The 12096-nt window shown below is 41.9% G+C and overlaps 1 protein-coding gene across 1 annotated transcript in view; it reads left to right on the top strand.

Annotated features, from left to right (window-relative positions):
- LOC121923520 (zinc finger protein 91-like) overlaps positions 1 to 12096 on the top strand; it is a 34204-nt gene that overhangs the window by 8368 nt on the left and 13740 nt on the right. The window contains exons 4-9 of the mRNA XM_042454033.1: positions 742 to 812; positions 2210 to 2330; positions 3284 to 3394; positions 4948 to 5052; positions 6490 to 6588; positions 8642 to 10487. Coding sequence (XP_042309967.1) covers positions 742 to 812; positions 2210 to 2330; positions 3284 to 3394; positions 4948 to 5052; positions 6490 to 6588; positions 8642 to 10487 — 2353 coding nt within the window. The remainder of the gene's footprint in view (positions 1 to 741; positions 813 to 2209; positions 2331 to 3283; positions 3395 to 4947; positions 5053 to 6489; positions 6589 to 8641; positions 10488 to 12096) is intronic.

Below are 12096 nucleotides of genomic sequence, written 5' to 3'. Positions count from 1 at the left end.
CAAAAGACTATTTATTTATTTATTTAAATATTTACATCCCACCTTCTCTAAAGACTGCAAAGTGACATGCAATCTGACATTATATTACCCTGACCGATAGGGAGCAGAGGAGGGTCACTCCAGCAGATCTTGGGCAGGAATATGTAGGGAAAGATGCTTCTTCAAGAGTTGAAGTCACAAGCTGTTTAGGGTTTTAAATGTTAAATGTTTCAGATTATTTATTTATTGAAATATTTCTATCTTCCTCTGTCATGAGTTCCCAGAGTGCCATACAATTAAAACAATTTAAAACAGTTCTAGATGAAATCAATAAAAATAATGTAAATTGGATAAAATAATATTAAATAGATTGCTAAGATAAAACAGACCAGAGTTAAAATAGCTAAAAAAGACTAACACAATTAAAACTATATACATATACATTTGAAAGCCAGTGTGATGTAATGATTTGAGCACTGCACTACGACTCTGGGTTCAAATCTCCACTTGGCCCTGCAAATGCACAGGATGAACTTGGGCAAGTCACTCTCAACGTCACAAAGGCAAACCTTCTCTGAACAAATTTTGCCACAAAAATCCTATGATAGGTTTGCTTTTGGGTCTCCCTGATCCAGAAATAATATGCAGCTACACAATTACAACAACCAGTGTATACATTAAAGAAAAATCTGGATTATTGTCTTAATCTCTGAGACAAGCAGATGTGTTTTTGGGTTCCCACTTTCTTTTTCTCACACACAGAGACTGGAATGATGGTGGCGGCAAGTACTCAGTCATCTTCAATACATTTTGATGGAGTGGAAGCAGATCAGGTGAGGAGAAGGATAACTTGGAAGGTGGAGAGGGAGTACCCTGGGTAACTCCATTCCCCATTCACGTCCATGGTAGGGACAAGTATTTTGTTTCCTTTTATTCTTGATCAAGATATACCACAAAATCATCCATCCCATTCAGGTTGAAGAGTTTGTTAAAATGTGAAGATAGGAGCAACTGAAACTGACAGATTCATTGAATCATAGAATCATTCACCCATGCAGGCTCAGGGTGCTTAAAGATTTGGATTCTGTTCCCTGCGCTTTCAACCATGTTAGTTGTAAATCCAAACTGCAACCTTTTTTCCCTCTGAGAAGCTTCTCATGAGTAATACCTGTAGAGCAAACCAGGTAGAAAGTATGTTAATGGTGGAAATAGGAGCATTTTCTGAATGAATGAATGAAGGCCTTTATTTCAGCTAACAAACCATAGGCAGTATAAAAGCAAAACAAGAACAGCAACAAATTAAATAACATCAGGCGTAGTACATACACAGCATATAAACGAACATGTAAAATACATTCAGCCCTTATACACGGATTTAAGCATACATGGTTTGAAAATGTTACAAAAAAGTATAAATTTACCTTAATTTTCCATTTTTTATAAGGGACACCATTTTGCTATGTCATTATATGCAATGGGACTTGAGCATACACGAATTTTGTTATACACGGGAGATCTTGGAACCAAATCCCAGCGTATAACAAGGGTCCACTGTACATTATAACAGGGGTTTTATTAACAGACTCACCATATGCACAAAATAGGAGCATATTCTAAATCTGGCAGATTCAAGTGGCGGACAATATTATTTTGTAAGGGACTAAGGAAATCTCCAGATCTCATCACATTTGTAAGATAAGATTTCTGAAAGAGCAAATATATAAGGGATACCAATCGAATTTCAGAAGGGCCCTGTTGAGTCAGACCAGAGGCCCATCTTGTTCAACATTGTAGTTCTCACAGTAGACCACCAGGCACCTCTAGGAAACCCACAAGTTGTGTGTGAAAGCCATAGACCTCTCCTCCTGTTGTTTCCCAATAGGGGGAACTAGCATTTGGGTGCAAGTTACCTGGTGGTGATAAATTACTAGGAGCCATTGCTAATCTTTTCCTCCATTTGGAAGCCAAATGCATAACTGTTTAAATCAGTGATTCCCAAACTTTGGTCCTCCAGATGTTTTGGACTTCTGCTCCCAGAATTTTTGACTGTTAACCAAGCTGGCTAGGGTTTCTGGGAGTTGACATTCAAAGCGTCCAGGAGAACCAGTATTTGGGAGCCACTGGTTTAAATTGTGCAGGTTACCACTAATCCACTGACTTTTGATTTAGGTTTCTTGATACTCTTGATATTACCTGTGTTCCAGAGTTATTTTTCCCCCTTTTCATCCAGGGTCTGGTGAAGTTTGAGGAGGTGGATTTCTCTCACGACGAGTGGGCATTACTGGATGCACGCCAGAGAGCTATGCACAGGAAAGTCATGGAGGAGAACCAGGGGACTGTGACATCTCTTGGTAAGTTGTTCACTTTCCCTAGCTGATGAGAATATTTGTTTTCAAATGAAATAATAGTGGTAGAAAGAAACAACAACAATTCTGTTTCCAAGTTGGAGCTGTCCCATCTCATACCACTGGGTCAGTGAATGTGTATATCACACCCAACATTTCACAAATGAAAACTGGGACACATGTCACCAAGCAACTTCAGAGTGTATAGTCAAGATGGCAAAAATTATTAATCAGGAAGAAAATGAAAGGATTGCAGCTGTTTTCATTTGCCTGGGACTGCTGGGAAGGTCAAGATATTGTCCCTTCTTCTCTCCCGCACCATGAGTTAATTTGAATGCAAAGTACTTTTGCACTCTAAAAGCAGTTTGCAACAATTAAAATAAGATGAGGATAAATGGGGAAGGTGGGAGGAAGAGAGAGAAACTGGGATATTTTAAAAGCACCTGAAGATGTGGGACAGCACAGAATCACTTGGCACTGTTCCTGTCATAATTGGGATAGTTGGAGCATATGATATTTGTCCAGATGTTATGAAATTGTAGTTTTCAATCTATCATAGCCAGTCTCCTAAGTGGACAGGTATGATGGGAGTAGGTATTAAACAGATATTAGAGAGCTGGTGGCCTTTCTTTGTGGGCCTGAGTGTTTTGCATGTTTTGATCAGGCTTCTCCAAAGTATTATAACCAGTTCTGCACACTATAAATGACTCTGTTCAGCCCAGAGTACTAGCCTAGTCTTCTGAGTGATGGCAAGCAAGTGAGAAAGATCTTGTGGCTCAGTAACCTGTATGGATATATTTTTGCAAGGCTGTACAACAATCGTTTCCAAAAAGAAATCTAACTTAACAAGTTCAGTGGTTAGCAATGAGGTTTATTTTGACTATATCCCAAAGCCATGTTTTCTAGTATTCTGTGGTATACTTCTAATCCTTGCTGTTCTCATCATTCCCCAACTTCAGTTCCAGAGACAACCCCTGCTCAAGAGGACCAGAGGGAAGAACTGTGGGTACCAGATTCAGAGGATTTGGGTGTGGCAAAAATCTTGGATACTGGATCAAGTGATTCATCAAGTAAGCCATCTGGACACAATAGTACTCCTTACTACTATTGACAGTTTCCTAGAAAATGTCTGGTCATTCCCTCAGTCAGTCTAAGATTTGGAAATCCTGTTTAGTGTAGTGCTTTCTAAGCTATCTGTTATGGAGGACTGGCTGTTCCCCTCCCTCCAGTGAGCTGGGGACTGGTACCAACTTTGTGCCCACTGAATACAGTTGTGTCTTTCTTTCCTGGAAAATCTCCAAAGAATGGCTTCTGATGGCTCATGGTGCAATACTTCTGAATGGCACATTTTTAAAAGAAGCATCGGTCACTTTTCAGGAGTTACAGGGACATATTGTCATTCCCTAAACAGATTATGAGCTGCATGTTACCTGCATTTTCCTTCCCTTGGGAGCCTAGAGCAGCTGGATCTCTTTTATCCCATCCCCCCAACTTCCTTCTGGTTAACCAGAGCAGCATCAGCCCCTGCCAGGTCTTGACAGCTGCTGGATGGTAAGAAGTGGTAAGAAGTTTTTGGATGAGCCAAGAGGAAGATAGTAGCTCTCTGCACCCCATCCAGAAACTGACATGCAAAGGTACAATGCACTGCCAATAAATTAATTTTATCATCCTTCATAAACCGCATTATACATGCATAAGTTACTAAAAGGATGCAAGCCAGTGTGTGTACTTGAACAGTGGTTCCAGAAGTGTGGGTCTCTTCATAAACAAAGCATCTGGAGATTACACACCTTTTTGAAAGTTATAGTAGCCTTTTCCTACTATAGTGGCTTTTTTCCCAGTGTAACAACAAAGAGGAGGAAGAGCCATGGGGGCTCACAAAAAACCAGACAGGGCCATATGTGGCCTATAGGCCACATGTCACCCATTCCTATCTTATTGGCTCTATACCAGTGGTTCCCATACTTCAGTCTTCCACGTGATTGGGACCAACTCCCAGTAGCCATAGCCTAATCAGGAGTTCTAGAAGCTGGATTAAAAAAAAAATCTGGAAAACCAAAATTTTGGATACAGTCAATCTTTTTCCCTCATGAGTCCCACTGAAATCCGGATGCCATCCCCTGGGTAACCCAGAATACTGCACTGTCCTACCTAAGTGGTTGTGATGTATAGCCCTGTGTCTAGGAAATGCTTCTGGGAAAGTTCCACAAGTGCACTATTTAAAAAAAGGGGGGGAGGCCTTCTGGGGCCCAGTGCAGCCCAAGGCTCATGCTTTACCCACCCCTGATACATATGGAATCAGCAGTGCGATGCTAGGACCATGCTACTATGCTTTGGTCAGGACCCTCCAGAATACTGTATGCAGTTCTGCACACTACAAATGATTCTGTGCAGCCCAGGTTACTAGCCCTGTCTTCTGAGTGAGGGCAAGCGAGAAAGATCTTGTGTCCCAGTAACCTTTGTGGGTATATTTATGCAAAGTTTTCCTGCTGTTTTTTAAAGAGAAGTCTAACGTAGCAAACCCCATGGTTGGTAATGAGGCCTTTTCTGCAAATATCCCAAGGTAACACTTTGTAGTATTCTGTAGAGTACTTCTAATCATTGCTGTTCTCATTTTCCCCAGTTTCAGTTCCAGGGACAAACCCTGATCAAGAGGAACAGAGGGAAGAATTGTGGATGTCAGATTCAGAGGACGTGGGTGTGGCAGAAATCTTGGATACTGAATCAGGTGATACATCAAATAAGACAGCTAAACACGACAGTATCCCCCAATTCTAGATCCGGTTGCCTTGAAAACATCTGGTCACTCTCTCAGCCATTCTAAGGTTTGGAAGTCCAGTTCAGAGCAGTGCTTTCCAAGCTATCTGATATGGAAGACTGGCAATTCCCCCCCAACCCCCAGTGTGTGTGGGGACTGGCATTATCTTTGTCTGCTGATGAGTTGTGGTCTCATACCTTTGAATAGCACTGTTTTAAAGAAGCATAGGTCACATTTCAGGGGTTGAGTTGTATATTGGCATTTTTTGAAGAGATGAGGAGTTGCATATTCCCTGCATTTTACTCCCCTGGGAGCCTAGAGCAGCCAGATCTCTGTTCTCTTATCCCCCTACTTCCTTCTGGTTAACCAGAGCAGCAGCAGCCCTTCCCAGGTCTTGACAGCTGCTGGGTCCTGAGAGGCTTTTGGATGAGCTAAGAGGAGGAGAGAAGCTCTGCAATTTTTGTCATCCAAAAATTGACATGCATAAGTACAGTGCACTGCCAATAAATTAATTTTATCACCCATCATAAGCTGCATTATACATGCATAAGTCCCTCAAAGAAAGCAAACCAGTGTATGTGCACTTTTTGTTCTATAGAACAGTGGTTCCAGGAGTGTGGATCTCTTCATAACCAAGCCATCCAGAGAATACACATGTTCTTCAAAGTTATAGTGACTTTTCCCACTATAGTGACTTCTTTCCCCCTCTTTACTAACAAATTAAGAGGGAGAGACATGGGTGCTAACCAAAACTCAAGACAGGGCATATGCAGTCTATGGGGCCACATCTTGTCCACTCCTATCATAGAGGCTCTTCCTTATAGTCAAATAGTTTTCCACATGAACCTTATTGAAATCTGGGTCCCATTTTTAGCTCAGCAGTGAAACAGGTAATCCAGTCTCCCACACTGTTTTACCTAGGTGGCTGTGATGGATAGCTCTGTGTCTAGGAAATATGTCTTGGAAGGCCTCAATTACACCATTAAAAAAAAAACAAGGTTTGGAGCTTTCTATGGCCCATTGCAGCCCATGGCTCATGCTTTATCCCTCTTGCCCTAAGCCAAATATAAAATCAGTACTGTGATGCTGCTACTGTGATACTATGCTTTGATCAGGTATCTCCAGAGTACTGTATCCAGTTTTGCACAATAAAGATGACTCGTCTCAGATCACTAGCTCAGTCTTTGAGTGATGACAAGCAAGTGAGAAACATCTTGTGTACCAGTAACCTATGTGGGTATATATTTATGCAAGGCTTTTCCAGCACTGTTTCCAAAAAGAAATGTAAACTCAACAAACCCCATGGTTGGCAATGAGTCCTTTTCTGCAAATGTCCCAAGGCAACACTTTGTATCATTCTGTAGAGTATTTCTAATCCTTTCTGTTCTCATCTTTCCCCAACTTCAGTTCCAGAGACAAGCCCAGATCAAGAAGAACAGAGGGAAGAACTGTGGGTGCCAGATTCACAGGCCTTGGCGGTGGCAGAAATCTTGGATGCTGGATCAGGTGATTCATTGAGTAATCCAGCTAGACACCACATTATTCTCCAGTATTATAGGCAGTTGCCTAGAAAATCTCTGGTGGTCACTCCTACAGCCATTCTAAGGTTTAGACGTCCAGGTCAGAGTAGTGCTTTCTAAGCTATCTGATGTTGAGGACTGGCAGCTCCCCAGCCCCCCATTGTGCAGGGGACTAGTACCGTCTTTATGCTCATTGGTGATATTTTCTGGAAACTCCAGGGAATGCTTGCTGATGGCTTGTTGCCTGAAACCATTGAATGGCACAGTTTTAAAGCATGATTGGCCACATTTCGGGAAGGGGGGGGGGGGGGGGGCTATTGGCATTTACTGAACAGATGAGTTGCACATTACCGGAATTTCCTTCCCCTGGGAGCCTAGAGCAGCCATATCTCTATGTCTGAATCCTGTCACTCCCCACCCACTTCCATCTGATCAACTGGAGTAGCAGCAGCCCTCCCTGGTCATGACAGCTCCTGGGGGATGAGAAGGTTTTGGATGAGCCAGGAGGAAAACAATAGCTCTGCGCCGCTACCAAAAATTGACATGCCTAGGGGCCTGCCAATACATTGATTTTATGAGCTATTATTGTCTGCATTATACATGCTTAAGTCACTCAAAGGATGGAAGGCAATGTGTGTGCTCCTTGTTTTATAGAACAGTGGTTCCAGGAGTTTAGGTATCTTCATAAAGAATGTACCTGGAGAATACACATCTTCTTGAATGTTGAAAATGATAATGGCGGTTAACCAAAAAATAGAGAGAGCCATATGTTATGTGCCACATGCTGCCCACTCCTATTTTAGGGGCTCTATAGTGATTCCCAAACTTTTGGCTTCCAAGTGTTTTGGACTTCAGCTCCTAGAAGCCCAGCCAGCATGGCCAACAGTAAGGGTTTCTGGGAGCTAAAGTCAAAAACATTTGGAGAAACAAAATTTGGGAACCACTACTCTATACAAACAGTTTCCCTCATAAACACCACTGAAAACTGGATCGCATTCCTAGCGCAGCAGTGAAACTCCTGCATAGCTCAGTCTCTCACACTGTCCTACCTAAGTGACTGTGATGGATAGTCCTGTGTCTAGGAAATGCCTCGGCAAGGTTGCAAGCCAGGCCTGAAAGCTACAGGTGTTTTTACTGGGTGTTTTTTTTTTTTTGTCCCACTTTTCTTCTTTCAGGTATCTTAAATCACTAGTGGATAACTCATTGAGAGGCCACATCTTTCCAAATAACACTTGAATGGTGGCTACTTCCCACCAGCTCTCACAAAACAAATCTTTATTTTTTGTCCCCCAAATCTCCAAACATCTTGTAGGGTGCATTTAAACCATATTTTAATAGACCCAAGGCTATGTAAGGCACAGTGGTTGGCAGCATGATAACAGAAATTGACCAAGAAGTCACTCTAGTTTTTAAAAACGGCCAATGAAGGTCTCAAAAGTGTGGCAAAATGCCCCTCCCAGTCGGGAGTATGTTTGGGCAAATTAAACAGTTCTGTACCTTCAAGTCATTTCCAACTTATGGTGAACCTAAGGACCATATCATGGAGTTCTCTTAGCAAGATTTTTTCATGGGTGTTTGTCTTTGCTTTCATCTAAGGCTGAGACAGAGTGACTTGTCCAGTGTGATGTCCCCACAGTCATAGTTCAACTGTCCATACTGGCTGTCAATCAAACTAAACTACTAAATAAATTAAAATTACAAATGCCAGTAATAAAACAATGACTAAGGAGACCCCTTACTAAAGCTAAAACAAAAGTGTAAAAACATGACAACATAAGAAACTAAAACAACATTAGCAGCAAGATTATCATAAGATCTAAGCACACTAAAATCAGTTCTTCAAAATGGCATGAGCAATAAAGCAACATTTGTCTGGAGATGAAAAGATCACAACCTAGGCATCAGATACCTGTGGAGGGTAGAAAGGGAAATAGGAGTATCTCTTCCCATTTTTTCAGTGTTCCCTTTCCCATTCTAGGATGGAACTCCTTTTATATGAGGTGGGAGTCAATCTTGTCTGTGTTTGTGCTTCTTCTTAGCAGATGACTGGAGGAAAATGGATATAGGTGACAAATGTGTAAACAAATTTGATCTTGTGAGACACCAGCAAACCGACACAGAAGAAGAAGGTTACAATAAATGCACTAGATGTGGAAAATGTTTTCCCCAAAAGATGGACCTTATACTTCATAAACAGGCCCCTGCTGGAGCGGAATGCACGGAATATTTTGATCACAAATTGCACTTTGCAAAAAACCAGAGTCTCCATCTAGAAGAGAAACCATACAAGGCAGACCTATCAGGGCAGCAGAGACTCCACAAGGGAGAGAAACCATACAAATGCCAGGAATGTAGCAAATGTTTTGCTCACAGCTCAAACCTTTTGAATCATCTGATAGTTCACACTGGGGAGAAACCATACAAATGCCAGGAGTGTGGGAAATGTTTTGTTTATAAGTCAGGCTTCATGAGACATCAGAGAAGCCATACAGGAGAGAGACCTTACAAATGTCAGGAATGTGGGAAATGTTTTGCTCACTCATCCATCCTTCTGATTCATCAGAAAATTCACACAGGAGAAAGACCATACAGATGCCAGAAGTGTGGAAAAAGTTTTGTTCAGGAGTCAGGCTTTATAAAACATGAGAGAGTCCACACAGGAGAGAAACCATACCCATGCCAAGAGTGTGGGAAATGTTTTGCTCACTCATCAGCCCTTCTGACCCATCAAAGAGTCCACACAGGAGAAAAACCATACAAATGTCAGGAATGTGGGAAATGTTTTGCTCGCAAGTCAGACCTTGTAACTCATGAAAGAACCCACACAGGAGAGAAACCATACAAATGCCAGGAATGTGGGAAATGTTTTGCTCAGAATTCAACCCTTCATGTCCACGAGAGAAGCCACTCGGGAGAAAAACCACACAAATGCCAGGAATGCGGAAAATATTTTACTCATAATTCAACCCTTCTAGTCCACATGAGAACCCACACGAGAGAGAAGCCATTCAAATGTCAGGAGTGTGGAAAATGTTTCACTGGAAAGGCAAACCTTGTGGGCCATCAGAAACTCCATACTGCAGAGAAACCATATAAATGCCAGGAATGTAGTAAATGTTTTATTCGCAGTACAGACCTTTTGACTCATCAGGTAGTTCACACTGGTGAGAAACTATACACATGCCAGGAGTGTGGGAAAAATTTTAATCGGAATTCAAGTCTTCTCATCCACCAGGCAGTCCACTCAACCGAGAACTCGTACAGATGCCAAGAGTGTGGCAAAAATTTTGCTTGCAAGAGAGTTCTTGTGAATCACCAGAGAATCCACAAAAAAGAAAAAATGTACAAGTGCCAGGAGTGTGGGAAAAGTTTTGTTCAGAAATCAGGCCTTGTAAATCACCAGAAAATCCACACAGGAGAGAAACCATTCACTTGCCAAGAATGCGGAAAAAGTTTTGTTCATAGGTCAAGTTTTGTGAAGCATGAAAGACTCCACACAGGAGAGAAGCCATACATATGCCAGGAGTGTGGGAAATGTTTTGCTCACTCCTCAGCCCTTCTGACTCATCAGAGAGTCCACACGGGAGAGAAACCATACAAATGTCAGGAGTGTGGGAAATGTTTTGCTTACAAGTCAGACCTCGTGAGTCATCAGAGAGTCCACACAGGAGAGAAACCATTCAAATGCCAGGAGTGTGGGGAATGCTTTGCTCGGAAAACACTGCTTAACAGACATGAGAGAGTGCATAACAGTAACCCTGGCCTTGGCCAGTATGGAACAGTTTTGATTACTGCTCAGCTATGGGAGTCTGCCAGCAAATCCACGCAGGAGGAAAGCCATACAGATATGGATAGTGTGGTAAATACTATGTTCACACATGAAATGCTATGACCATATAAATGTCAAGTTTGGATACAGAAATGTTGTGAACTTTCTAGAGACAGTTTGAAAGTTTCTTCCAAAATACTTCCAAGAGGATTTTTCTTTCACTGGCCTCCACTACGCTTTCCATTTTGATGCCCGAACATAGATTTCTGTGGGTGGGGGATTAAATATGCTGTGGGTAGCTACTGAGGCAGACTTAGCTATGTTCTCTTTTCGCTCTTTTTCTATTCCATTTATCTTGCCTACTATAGGCACACTCACGTAACTTTCGATAGAATCAGCTAGAGTAGAATACCGCTCTTTCCCACCTCAAGCTTTGTTGTATTATTTAGTGTAGACATGCTCTTGTTGCAACTCAATCCTGCCTGCGTTTCTTCAGCCCTTCATCATCCCCCCCCCCCCGACACCAATGTTTCTTTAAAAAACCCAGCTAGACAGTGAATAAGGGAAGAAAGCCTAGGGAGAAGTTGGACCAGCATGAAAAGTCTTTCTGAAAAGAAGCTTAACTGTCAGGGGCTTTGTTAACTGAGGTATGCTATAAACTGCACCCTTACTTGTGGGAGCCCTCTCTTTTCTCCAGCATATAGTCCTCACTCAGGTATGCAAATACAGTGGACCCTTGATATCTGCTGGGGCTTGGTTCCAGGACCTCTTGTGGATACCAAAATCTGTGGATACGCAAGTCCAGTTAGATACAAAGAGCTACTGAAATGACATCCCTTATATAAAATCTTAACATCAAACTTAGCTTTTTGGCAGGCAGCTTGAAGGCACATGTGCATGCCTACCTCCAGATATGCTACTCAGTAAACCAAATATCATGGCTGCCTTCAGAATGCCTCCACTCGGATCAAAGGAGGACGGCAGACAAAGAGATGTTATAGTTAAGTTTGTTATGGAAAGCATGTGTGACACCATCTTGGCTGCTGTGAAGAATAAAAATTCCACAATATATCAAGGTGATCCTGTGGCCTTCTTTCAGGACATTAGCCCATCTTCTTGTGTGTGTTCGAGTCATTTCCAGCTTACGGCAACCCTATCACAGGATTTTCTCAGAGAAAATTAGTCAGAGAGGGCTTGCCTTTGCCTCCCCCTGAGGCTCAGAGGTTACCAAGTGGACAAGCAGGGATTTGAACCCTGATCTACAAATTTCAAAACAAACCACCCTGGCTCTCCTTTATTGTAATTCTTCAGAAAGATAATGTTTTCTAAAGCTCCACAAACATTTTGAGAGAGAAAGGAAACACCACTGGAACTATTCTACAAACTTTATTATTCAGTCTGGAGGCAAATTTACTGTTTTAAATAATCCTGCAAAAGCCTTTCTCATTAAAAGCCATCTTGCCTCACCAACTGACTTGCCAGAAGATAATGCAGTAGAGGAATCATAGAAACTTTACTGTACCTGAACCACAAGCTTGGTGATGCCCAAACAACAAATCTCAGAAGAAATTACTTTAAAACTGTCAGGTTATTAAGCCTATACAGTCATTAAAGCTGTTGGAAGCAACAAAGCATCAACACATGTGTAAAATTATTGGTGGGAGAGGGGAGTCTAAATAATACCTGCCCTTTGTTTTCACTTCTCTGTATCTTTCTTTGGTCTGT

Source organism: Sceloporus undulatus, chromosome 2 (assembly GCF_019175285.1).
Source record: "Sceloporus undulatus isolate JIND9_A2432 ecotype Alabama chromosome 2, SceUnd_v1.1, whole genome shotgun sequence".
Taxonomy (NCBI): Eukaryota; Metazoa; Chordata; class Lepidosauria; order Squamata; family Phrynosomatidae; genus Sceloporus; species Sceloporus undulatus.
This window is presented reverse-complemented; position numbering and strand designations above follow the sequence as displayed.